The sequence below is a fragment of the Hyla sarda genome, chromosome 3, assembly GCF_029499605.1.
Source record: "Hyla sarda isolate aHylSar1 chromosome 3, aHylSar1.hap1, whole genome shotgun sequence".
Lineage (NCBI taxonomy): Eukaryota > Metazoa > Chordata > Amphibia > Anura > Hylidae > Hyla > Hyla sarda.
In genome coordinates, this window is record NC_079191.1 from 438556392 (window position 1) to 438569654 (window position 13263).

The 13263-nt window shown below is 38.0% G+C and overlaps 1 protein-coding gene across 1 annotated transcript in view; it reads left to right on the plus strand.

Annotated features, from left to right (window-relative positions):
* SUPT7L (SPT7 like, STAGA complex subunit gamma) overlaps positions 1-13263 on the plus strand; it is a 69083-nt gene that overhangs the window by 13650 nt on the left and 42170 nt on the right. Inside the window, exon 4 of the mRNA XM_056568620.1 lies at positions 614-851. Within this exon, the coding sequence (XP_056424595.1) occupies positions 614-851 (238 nt within the window). The remainder of the gene's footprint in view (positions 1-613; positions 852-13263) is intronic.

Sequence of the window (13263 nt, forward strand, 5' to 3'; positions counted from 1 at the left end):
GTCAGCAAGGGTTCTGCTTCCCGTCAGCAAGGGTCCAGCTTCCCGTCAGCAAGGGTCCAGCTTCCCGTCAGCAAGGGTCCAGCTTCCCGTCAGCAAGGGTTCATCTTCCCGTCAGCAAGGGTTCAGCTTCCCGTCAGCAAGGGTTCAGCTTCCCGTCAGCAAGGGTTCAGCTTCCCGTCAGCAAGGGTTCAGCTTCCCGTCAGCAAGGGTTCAGCTTCCCTGCAGTACAACCACAAGGGAAGTAAAGCATTACATAGTGCTAGTTCACATTAATAGACTGTCTGCATTATGCCATGCAGGATAGGACAGGTCCTCCATGGAGAGAGAGATATGCTCATAGTAGCTGCTCTTTACTCTGACCAGGAGATAAAGATCCTGAGCAGAATTCCCCTCCCCCCCCCCCCTTTATCAACTCAGAATTCCCTAATAGGGTGTATGGACTTGATTCGGTAAACTTGACAACTCCTATAACTGTGTCCATCCTGTGTCTGTATCTCCTGCTGCAGTGATTATATTGGGGATTATCTCCTCACCCTTTATCGTTGTATCAGAGATCCGGAAGCTCTGCACGGCAGTGATTGACACGGGAGATTAATCCTCTGTCTGTTCACAGGTCAGTAAACAACTGTCTGAGGAGTATGAGAAGATCGTTCATCCTGAGCGGGTATCTGAAGACTCAAAGCCTGTGAAGATTAAAGAGGAGCCACTCACTGATATTACTTTCCCCATCAACGAGGAGCTGGAAGGCGACCTGGCTCCTGGGGACCAGTCACTGCCAGTCGGGGTATTAGGAGCCCAAAGCGAGAGGTTTTCTTCTAATATGGAAGTAGATTCTTCACCCCAACCCTCAGGTAATGCTTTAATACTGCCCCCTCTGTACAAGAATATAACCACTATAATACTGCCCCCTCTGTACAAGAATATAACTACTATAATACTGCTCCTATATACAAGAATATAACTACTATAATACTGCTCCCTATATACAAGAATATAACTACTATAATACTGCTCCTATATACAAGAATATAACCACTATAATACTGCTTCTATATACAAGAATATAACTACTATAATACTGCCTCCTATATACAAGAATATAACTACTATAATACTGCCTCCTATATACAAGAATATAACCACTATAATACTGCTTCTATATACAAGAATATAACTACTATAATACTGCCTCCTATATACAAGAATATAACTACTATAATACTGCTTCTATATACAAGAATATAACTACTATAATACTGCCTCCTATATACAAGAATATAACCACTATAATACTGCCCCCTCTGTACAAGAATATAACTACTATAATACTGCTCCTATATACAAGAATATAACTACTATAATACTGCTCCTATATACAAGAATATAACTACTATAATACTGCTCCTATATACAAGAATATAACTACTATAATACTGCTCCTATATACAAGGATATAACTACTATAATACTGCCTCCTATATACAAGAATATACTACTATAATACTGCCCCTATATACAAGAATATACTACTATAATACTGCCCCTATATACAAGAATATAACTACTGTAATACTGCTCCTATATACAAGAATATAACTACGATAATACTTCTCCTATATACAAGAATATAACTACTATAATACTGCTCCTATATACAAGAATATAACTACTATAATACTGCCTCCTATATACAAGAATATAACTACTATAATACTGCTCCTATATACAAGAATATAACTACTATAATACTGCTCCTATATACAAGGATATAACTACTATAATACTGCTCCTATATACAAGAATATAACTACTATAATACTGCTCCTATATACAAGAATATAACTACTATAATACTGCCTCCAATATACAAGAATATAACTACTATAATACTGCTCCAATATACAAGAATATAACTACTATAATACTGCTCCTATATACAAGAATATAACTACTATAATACTGCTCCTATATACAAGAATATAACTACTATAATACTGCCTCATATATACAAGAATATAACTACTAGAATACTGCTCCTATATACAAGAATATATCTACTATAATACTGCCTCCTATATACAAGAATATAACTACTATAATACTGCTCCTATATATAAGAATATAACTACTATAATACTGCTCCTATATACAGAAATATAACTACTATAATACTGCTCCTATATACAAGAATATAACTACTATAATACTGCCTCCTATATACAAGAATATAACTACTATAAACAGTCCAACAAGATGAGTGGCACTATTGTGTGGTCTCCCTTAGTAACAGGTAAAGTTCTTAGCATACAAAGCGAGGCTGTGCAGGTGGACTGATAATCCAGGCTAGACCTGGAGGTGCAGGTAACAATATAGTATTCATATAAATCCAAGAAGCGAGTAAAGAAAGAAGTACCGCACTCACCCACTGTCAAAAGCCGGGAACAGGAGAGGTTTATTTCAGATCATAAGATCGGAGTAACAGGTGCAGGACGTGGAGGAGAGAAAAAAGCCACACACGACTAGTTTCGCGTCGGACGGCGCTTTCTCTGGCTGACTTGGCTACATCAGTTGGCAGGAAAAGGAGGGATTTAAAACGCCAAACTGATGACGTATACATATGCAAAAAAGATTATTACTTAGACTCATGCACAGAAAAAATATCCAATCAAAAAAGCAAAAAATAAGAAAAAAAGGGGGGAGGGGAAGTAAAAAGGAGAAAAAAAAAGATATATATATACATATATATATATATCAGGACCAAAAAAAGAAAAAGGGAAAGTTATAAAAAAACACTGAGATCCTGACGATCATTAAGTCCCGTTCCTTCAAGCGCTCTTGTGCGCATGATCCATCTCTCTTCTTTGCGCAGCAATGTTTTGTGACGATCAATCCCTGGTGAGCAGGTTTTAACTCTTTCGATCCCGAAGAAGCGCATGAATGCACTGATCGTATGTGTGTTATAAAACGGGCACAACCCTGTCCGGTGTGAATAGACCTTAAGTGTTCCTGGAATCTGATTTTCAGCGGTCGAATAGTGGATCCAATATAGAAGCACATACACGGGCAGACTATAGCGTAAACAACATATTCGGTCCTGCAGCAGATGAAATCGGTGATTTTTATTTCCTTTCCAGCGAGCTGATATTCTTTACCGGGTAAGACAAATTTACAGTGTGAACAGTTACCACATTTGTGATTGCCTGAAGGGATTGTTGCCGATAGCCAATCCTTTTCTTTTTGAGTGGAAGGGAGTGCACTGCGAACTAGTACATTGGAAATGCTTTTACTCCTTCTGAACGATATTATCGTTTTTTTAACCGCAGCTTCTTTAAACAAGGGATCGTTTTCTATAAGAAACCAATTGTTTTTTATTACTTGTTTTATTGTATCTGCCAACACGTTGTACCTGAATGAAAAAATAAATTGTGGTTGTGGGGAATTATCCATAGTTTTTTCTTTTTTTTTGACTAAATCCAGTCTTGGGATTTTGGTGGCTTTCTCAAGTGCCTTATTCAATTCAGATGGAGGATAGCCTCTTTTTAGGAATCGATTGTATAGATCTTTTGATTGTAGTTGGAAGTCTTCTTCCTTTTTATTTTCCTAAGCCTCAGAAACTGACTATAGGGGAGAGCCTGTTTGGTGTGGGAGGGATGAAAACTGTTAAAGTGCAGGAGGTTACTAGAAGCTGTGGGCTTTCGATAGCCCTTGGTGAAAAACTGATTATTTTCGACTGTAAGTAGTACATCTAAAAATTCCATAGTAGATTCGCTGATTTTTTTTTGTGAATTTCATATTCATATGATTCTCCCCTATGAAGGCAACAAATTCTTCAAAGTCCTTGATATTACTGTCCCAAATTATCAGGATATCGTCTACATAACGGAAGTATTTTATGATATGATGGAAGAATGGGTTGGTGTTGTTCAAAATATACCTGCTTTCAAAAATAGCCAGAAAAATAATAGCAAATGAACATGCTACCGGCAGGTTTAAGAGTGTTTAAGGAGCCATCACAATTTTTACAGGACGCAGCATTTATTAAGGAATGGGAACAAGCTAATTTACAACACTCGTTCACACTCCTCTCTCTTACCTTAAAACGCAATGAAGAGGAATACGAAAAAGTGACCATGGATCTATGTCGAGCCAGGACTGAACTTAGAACCCGTCATACAGAAAGCCAATACTCAACTTTCATAAAGAAAGTTGAGAAACGTCTCATCCCTATACAATCTGATTTAAAAGAAAGGAAAAAAGATAAATATATTCGGGATAAACAAGATTACGAAGAAAACAGTGTTCACATGGAACAAAAATCAGCAGAAGAAAAATATAAAAAAACGCACTTACCCACATCAAAAAGCCTCACGGGATTATTGGACTACTGAGTCGGACTCCAGTAATTCGGACGAACAAACAGACCCAATTTTAAAAAAAACTCAGAAGAAAAAAACAAGTTTTTCTGACAAAAAATCGCAACAGCAAGATGAAACCGCGTCTGCCTCCCAAAAAATGCCGACCTCCGAAACTGGCCCTTTAGGAGGAGAACCAGAAGAGGAAGAGGAGGAAGAAACCGCAAATTCTCGAACAGCCAGGAAAAGGAAACAAGTGAAGTGGTTCCCACATTAGAAAAATATTCTGTTATAAATCTTACGCAGGAAACCTTAGATGCCGCAACTCTCAGTGTCCATACAAAAGTCCTTAATTTTTGTCTCCCAGTCGACTTTGATCCAGTCGAATTTGAAATTGATTTATACAAAAATATAAGGAAAATGAATCTCTTTCGTTTTTTCAATAAAAAGGAAGCTGAACCAATTCACGTTGCTACTAAGAAAAATACAAGCACTCATATTAAAGAAAAAATAGGGAATTTAGGATTTTTCTCCAAATAAACCCTCACTGATTTCAATTGGGAAGACGTGGCTTTACTCATGAGTCTTACAGAAGATGAAGGACTGGAATGCGATTCTCACTAAAGTTCACAAAAAACTTTTTTTGGAGGTGGAGTAAAATCTACTTTCAATCCCCCCATCCAACAAGGAAGCTGTTTGGATGTTTTTTCCAGGCAGGTGTCTAAACAAATGCAGGCATTAATATATCCCAAAGCCTTACCTAATGTATCAACAGAGGAAGCCATGGCCTTAAAAAAAACTACACAAACGCGACAATTGGATTATTAAAAAATCAGATAAAGGTCAAAATGTCGTAATAATGACAAAGGAATATTATATCAAAGAAGCGATTAGACAACTTGACGACCTTAATATATATACCCCCCTTAAATCTGATCCCACTAACAACATCAGTAATAAAGTAAAAAATCTACTAAGGAAGTATATAGAGAATGGATTTTTAAAGCAAAAGGATGCGGAAAAACTTTTACCTGCCCATCCTATTAACCCCAAATGGTATTTTCTCCCAAAAACCCATAAAAACCTGGAGCACCCCCCTGGACGGCCCATTGTGGCCGGAATAGGAGGAGTGACAGAGTCACTCTCACAGTACGTGGAGTGGCTCTTGCACCCCCTATTGGCTGATATCCCATCTTACGTGAAAGATACTGACCATCTCTTATTGTCTCTTGAAACATTAGAGTGGCACAATTCCTATAAATTGACATCAATAGATGTCGAAGGTCTGTACACAAGAATTCCGCAGGAGTTAGGTGTCCTTGCTGTTAAAGAATTTTTGGATAATGCCGAAAAAGATGACCTGTTTGTATCATTCGTTTGTGAGGCACTTCAGCTAATCTTGCAAAACAATTGCTTCACTTTTCAAGACCAGTGGTATGCCCAGTGTACAGGGACGGCCATGGGGACGCCGGTGGCATGTTCATTTGCTATTATTTTTCTGGCTATTTTTGAAAGCAGGTATATTTTGAATAACACCAACCCATTCTTCCATCATATCATAAAATACTTCCGTTATGTAGACGATATCCTGATAATTTGGGACAGTACCATCAAGGACTTTGAAGAATTCGTTGCCTTTATAGGGGAGAATCATATGAATATGAAATTCACTAAAAAAATCAGTGAATCTACTATGGAATTTTTGGATGTACTACTTACAGTTGAAAATAATCAGTTTTTCACCAAGGGCTATCGAAAGCCCACAGCTTCTAGTAACCTTCTGCACTTTAATAGTTTTCATCCCTCCCACACCAAACAGGCTCTCCCCTACAGTCAGTTTCTGAGGCTTAGGAAAATAAACAAAAAGGAAGAAGACTTGTAACTGCAATCAAAAGATCTATACAGTAGATTCCTAAAAAGAGGCTATCCTCCATCTGAATTGGATAAGGCACTTGAGAAAGCCACCAAAATCCCAAGACTGGATTTAGTCAAAAAAACGTATAAAAAAAATCGCAACAAAAAAGAAAAAACTATGGATAATTCCCCACAACCACAATTTATTTTTTCATTCAGGTACAACGTGTTGGCAGATACAATAAAACAAGTAATAAAAAATAATTGGTTTCTTATAGAAAAAGCATTTCCAATGTACTAGTTCGCAGCGCACTCCCTTCCACTCAAAAAGAAAAGGATTGGCTATCGGCAACAATTCCTTTGGGCAATCACAAATGTGGTAACTGTTCACACTGTAAATTTGTCTTACCTGGTAAAGAATATCAGCTCGCTGGAAAGGAAATAAGAATCACCGATTTCATCTGCTGCAGGACCGAATATGTCGTTTACGCTATAGTCTGCCCGTGTATGTGCTTATATATTGGATCCACCATTCGACCGCTGAAAATTAGATTCCGGGAGCACTTAAGGTCTATTCACACCGGACAGGGTTGTGCCCGCCTCATAACGCACATACGATCAGTGCATTCAGGAGACACCAATATTATGCGCTTCTTCGGGATCGAAAGAGTTAAAACCTGCTCACCAGGGATTGATCGTCACAAAACATTGCTGCGTAAGGAAGAGAGATGGATCATGCGCACAAGAGCGATTGAAGGAACTGGACTTAATGATCGTCAGGATCTCAGTGTTTTTTTTATAACTTTCCCTTTTTTCTTTTTTTGGTCCTGAGATATTTTATATTCCTTAACAGGAGCTAAGCTGATACCAGGGAACACTACCTGAAAAGGTTGTGTAATGAGCTGCTTTGCATATTCCCCTACCCAGAATGCCTGCGGAGTGCTAAATGGCCTAACCTGAATCTCCGTTACACCTGAAGAGGTGTCCTCTCCCTGAGGAAAGTACTGACCCCTTTTATATATATATATATATATATATATATATATATATATATATATATATATATATAATCTTTTTTTTTTTTTCTCCTTTTTACTTCCCCTCCCCCCTTTGTTTCTTATTTTTTCACTTTTTTGATTGGATATTTTTTCTGTGCATGAGTCCTAAGTAATAATCTTTTTTGCATTTGTATACGTCCATCAGTCTGGCGTTTTAAATCCCTCCTTTTCCTGCCAACTGATGTAGCCAAGTCAGCCAGAGAAAGCGCCGTCCAGCGCGAAACTAGTCGTGTGTGGCTTTTTTCTCTCCTCCACGTCCTGCACCTGTTACTCCGATCTTATGATCTGAAATAAACCTCTCCTGTTCCCGGCTTTTGACAGTGGGTGAGTGCGGTACTTCTTTCTTTACCTGCTTCTTGGATTTATATAACTACTATAATACTGCTCCTATATACAAGAATATAACTACTATAATACTGTTCCTATATACAAGAATATAACTACTATAATACTGCTCCTATATACAAGAATATAACTACTATAATACTGCTCCTATATACAGGAATATAACTACTATAATACTGCTCCTATATACAAGAATATAACTACTATAATACTGCTCCTATATACAAGAATATAACTACTATACTACTGCTCCTATATACAAGAATATAACTATAATACTGCTCCTATATACAAGAATATACCTACTATAATACTGCTCATATATACAAGAATATACCTACTATAATACTGCTCATATATACAAGAATATAACTACTATAATACTGCTCCTATATACAAGAATATAACTACTATAATACTGCTCCTATATACAAGAATATAACTACTATAATACTGTTCCTATATACAAGAATATAACTACTATAATACTGTCTCCTATATACAAGAATATAACTACTATAATACTGCTCCTATATACAAGAATATAACTACTATAATACTGCTCCTATATACAAGAATATAACTACTATAATACTGTTCCTATATACAAGAATATAACTACTATAATACTGTCTCCTATATACAAGAATATAACTACTATAATACTGCTCCTATATACAAGAATATAACTACTATAATACTGCTCCTATATACAAGAATATAACTACTATAATACTGCTCCTATATACAAGAATATAACTACTATAATACTGCTCCTATAAACAAGAATATAACTACTATAATACTGCTCCTATATACAAGAATATAACTACTATAATACTGCTCCTATATACAAGAATATAACTACTATAATACTGCCTCCTATATACAAGAATATAACTACTATAATACTGCTCCTATATACAAGAATATAACTACTATAACAGTCCAACAAGGTGAGTGGCACTATTGTGTGGTTTCCCTTAGTAACAGGTAAAGTTCTTAGCATACAAAACGAGGCTGTGCAGGTGGACTGATAATCCAGGCTAGACCTGGAGGTGCAGGTAACGGTATAGTATTCATATGAATCCAAAAAGCAAGTAAAGAAAGAAGTACCGCACTCACCCACTGTCAAAAGCCGGGAACGGAAGAGGTTTATTTCAGATCATAAGATCGGAATAACAGGTGCAGGACGTGGAGGAGGGAAGAAAAGCCACACACGACTAGTTTCACGCCGGACGGCGCTTTCTCTGGCTGACTTGGCTGCATCAGTTGGCAGGAAAAGGAGGGGTTTAAAACGCCAAACTGATGACGTATACAGATGCAAAAAAGATATTATTAAGGCTCGTACACAGAAAAAAATATATCCAATCGAAAAAGCAAAAAAGTAGGGGGGAGGGGAGGGGGGGAAAAAAGAATTAAAAAGGAGAAAAAATGTATATATCAGGACCAACAAAAGAAAAGAAAACAAAGTTATAAGAAGACACTGAGGTCTTGGCGGTCATTAAGTCCAGTTCCTTCAAGCGCTCTTGTGCGCATGATCCATCTCTCTTCTTTGCGTAGCAATGTTTTGTGACGATCAATTCCTGGTGAGCAGGTTTTAACTCTTTCGATCCCGAAGAAGCGCATAATGTTGGCGTCTCCCGAGTGCACTGATCGTATGTGCGTTATGAGGCGGGCACAGCCGTGTCCGGTGTGAATTGACCTCAAGTGTTCCCGGAATCTGATTTTCAGCGGTCGAATAGTGGATCCAATGTAAAAGCACATACACGGGCAGACTATAGCGTAAACAACATATTCGGTCCTGCAGCAGATGAAGTCGGTGATTCTTATTTCCTTCCCAGCGAGCTGATATTCTTTACCAGGTAAGAAGAATTTACAGTGTGAACAGTTACCACATTTGTAATTGCCTGAAGGGATTGTTGCCGATAGCCAGTCCTTTTCTTTTTGAGTGGAAGGGAGTGCACTGCGAACTAATACATTAGAGATGCTTTTGCTCCTTCTAAACGATATTATTGGTTTTTTAACCGCTGCTTCTTTGAACAAAGGATCGTTTTCTATGAGAAACCAGTTGTTTTTAATTACTTGTTTTATTGTGTCCGCCAACACGTTGTATCTGAATGAAAAAATAAATTGAGGTTGTAGGGAATTATCTATAGTTTTTTCTTTTTTGTTGCGATTTTTTTTTATAAGTTTTTTTGACTAAATCCAATCTTGGGATTTTGGTGGCTTTCTCAAGTGCCTTATTTAGTTCAGATGGAGGATAGCCTCTTTTTAGGAATCGATTATATAAATCTTTTGATTGTAGTTGGAAATCTTCTTCATTTTTGTTTATTTTCCTAAGCCTCAAAAACTGACTGTAGGGGAGAGCCTGTTTGGTATGGGAGGGGTGAAAACTGTTAAAGTGCAGAAGGTTGCTGGAAGCTGTGGGCTTACGATAGCCCTTGGTGAAAAACTGATTATTTTCGACTATAAGTAGAACATCTAGAAATTCCATGGTAGATTCACTGATTTTTTTAGTAAATTTCATATTCATATGATTCTCCCCTATAAAGGCAACAAATTCTTCAAAGTCCTTGGTGGTACTGTCCCAGATTATCAGGATGTCGTCTACATAACGGAAGTATTTTATGATATGATGGAAGAATGGATTGGTATTGTTCAAGATATACCTGCTTTCAAAAATAGCCAGAAAAATAATAGCAAATGAACATGCTACTGGCGTCCCCATGGCCGTCCCTGTACACTGGGCATACCACTGGTCTTGAAAAGTAAAGCAATTATTTTGCAAAATTAGCTGAAGTGCCTCACAGACAAATGATACAAACAGGTCATCTTTTTCGGCATTATTCAAAAATTCTTGAACGGCAAGGACACCTAACTCCTGCGGAATTCTTGTGTACAAACCTTCGACATCTATTGATGTCAATTTATAAGAATTGTGCCACTCTAATGTTTCAAGAGACAATAAAAGATGGTCAGTATCTTTCACGTAAGATGGAATATCAGCCAATAGGGGGTGCAAGAGCCATTCCACAAACTGTGAGAGTGGCTCTGTCACTCCTCCTATTCCGGCCACTATGGGCCGTCCAGGGGGGTGCTCCAGGTTTTTGTGGGTTTTTGGGAGAAAGTACCATTTGGGGTTAATAGGATGGGCAGGTAAGAGTTTTTCCGCATCCTTTTGCTTTAAAAATCCATTCTCTGTGTACTTCCTTAGTAGATTTTTAATTTTGTTACTGATATGGTTAGTGGGATCAGATTTAAGGGGGGTGTATGTATTGCGGTCATGGAGTTGTCGAATCGCTTCTTTGATGTAATAATCCTTTGTCATTATTACGACATTTTGACCTTTATCTGCTTTTTTGATAATCCAATCATCGCGTTTTTGTAGCTTTTTTAAGGCCATGGCTTCCTCTGTTGATATATTAGGTAAGGCTTTGGGATATATTAATGCCTGCATTTGTTTAGACACCTGCCTAGAAAAAACATCCAAACAACTTCCTTGTTGGATAGGGGGATTGAAAGTGGATTTTACTCCACCTCCAAAAAAAGTTTTTTGTGAACTTTTATGAGAATCGTGTTCCAGTCCTTCATTTTCTGTAAGACTCATGAGTAGAGCCACATCTTCCCAATTAAAATCAGTGAGAGTTTTTTTGGCGAAAAATCCTAAATTCCCTATTTTTTCTTTGATCTGAGTACTTGTATTTTTCTTCGTGACAACGTGAGTTGGTTCGGCTTCCTTTTTATTGAAGAAACGGAAAAGATTCATTTTTCTTATATTCTTGTATAAATCAATTTCAAATTCGACTGGATCGAAGTCGACTGGGAGACAAAAATTAAGGCCTTTTGTGAGGACATTAAGAGTTGCGGCATCTAAGGTTTCTTGCGTGAGATTTATGACGGAATATTTTTCTAATGTGGGAACCACTTCACTTGTTTCCTTTTCCTGGCTGTTCGTAGATTTGCGGTTTCTTCCTCCTCTTCCTCTTCTGGTTCTCCTCCTAAAGGGCCAGTTTCGGAGGTTGGCATTTTTTGAGGAGCAGATGCGGTTTCATCTTGCTGTTGCGATTTTTTATCAGAAAAACTTGTTTTTTTCTTCTGAGTTTTTTTTAAGATTAGGTCTGTTTGTTCGTCTGAATTACTGGAGTCCGACTCCGTAGTCCAATAATCCCGTGAGGCTTTTTGACGTGGGTAAGTGCGTTTTTTTATATTTTTCTTCTGCTGATTTTTATTCCATGTGAACACTTTATTCTCTTCGTAATCTTGTTTATCCCGAATATATTTATCTTTTTTCCTTTCTTTTAAATCGGATTGTATAGGGATGAGACGTTTCTCAACTTTCTTTATAAAAGTTGAGTATTGGCTTTCTGTATGACGGGTTCTAAGTTCAGTCCTAGCTCGACATAGATCCATGGTCACTTTTTCGTATTCTTTTTCATTGCGTTTTAAAGTAAGAGAGAGAAGTGTGAACGAGTGTTGTAAATTAGCTTGTTCCCATTCCTTGATAAATGCTGCATCCTGTAAAAATTGTGATGGCTCCTTAAACACCCTTAAGCCCCTGGGCACCCTGTTACATCTTGCATATGATTTTAATGATTGAACTGACCAAAATAACTTAGTTTCTTTTTCAGCCAGTTGTGTAATCTTAAATTCAAGTGTTTTAGTGCTTAAAGATTGAATGGAATCCTTTAAATTGCATCTTTCAAAAAACTCCTCCACGTCCTCTCGACCTGATGATAAAAAATGTCCAGAGTCCTCTGCAGGGGGGGCCTCCATTTCTTCCATTCCAAAAAGAGAGGAGATGAGGAAGAAACGTGATATAAACAGCTGTTGCTGATTGAACGATCCTGTAGGTAATCCAATGTGCTCAACTCCGAAAAAAAGCAAAATTCAAACAGTCCAACAAGATGAGTGGCACTATTGTGTGGTTTCCCTTAGTAACAGGTAAAGTTCTTAGCATACAAAACGAGGCTGTGCAGGTGGACTGATAATCCAGGCTAGACCTGGAGGTGCAGGTAACGGTATAGTATTCATATGAATCCAAAAAGCAAGTAAAGAAAGAAGTACCGCACTCACCCACTGTCAAAAGCCGGGAACGGAAGAGGTTTATTTCAGATCATAAGATCGGAATAACAGGTGCAGGACGTGGAGGAGGGAAGAAAAGCCACACACGACTAGTTTCACGCCGGACGGCGCTTTCTCTGGCTGACTTGGCTGCATCAGTTGGCAGGAAAAGGAGGGGTTTAAAACGCCAAACTGATGACGTATACAGATGCAAAAAAGATATTATTAAGGCTCGTACACAGAAAAAAATATATCCAATCGAAAAAGCAAAAAAGTAGGGGGGAGGGGAGGGGGGGGAAAAAGAATTAAAAAGGAGAAAAAATGTATATATCAGGACCAACAAAAGAAAAGAAAACAAAGTTATAAGAAGACACTGAGGTCTTGGCGGTCATTAAGTCCAGTTCCTTCAAGCGCTCTTGTGCGCATGATCCATCTCTCTTCTTTGCGTAGCAATGTTTTGTGACGATCAATTCCTGGTGAGCAGGTTTTAACTCTTTCGATCCCGAAGAATCGCATAATGTTGGCGTCTCCCGAGTGCACTGATCGTATGTGCGTTATGAGGCGGGCACAGCCGTGTCCGGTGTGAATTG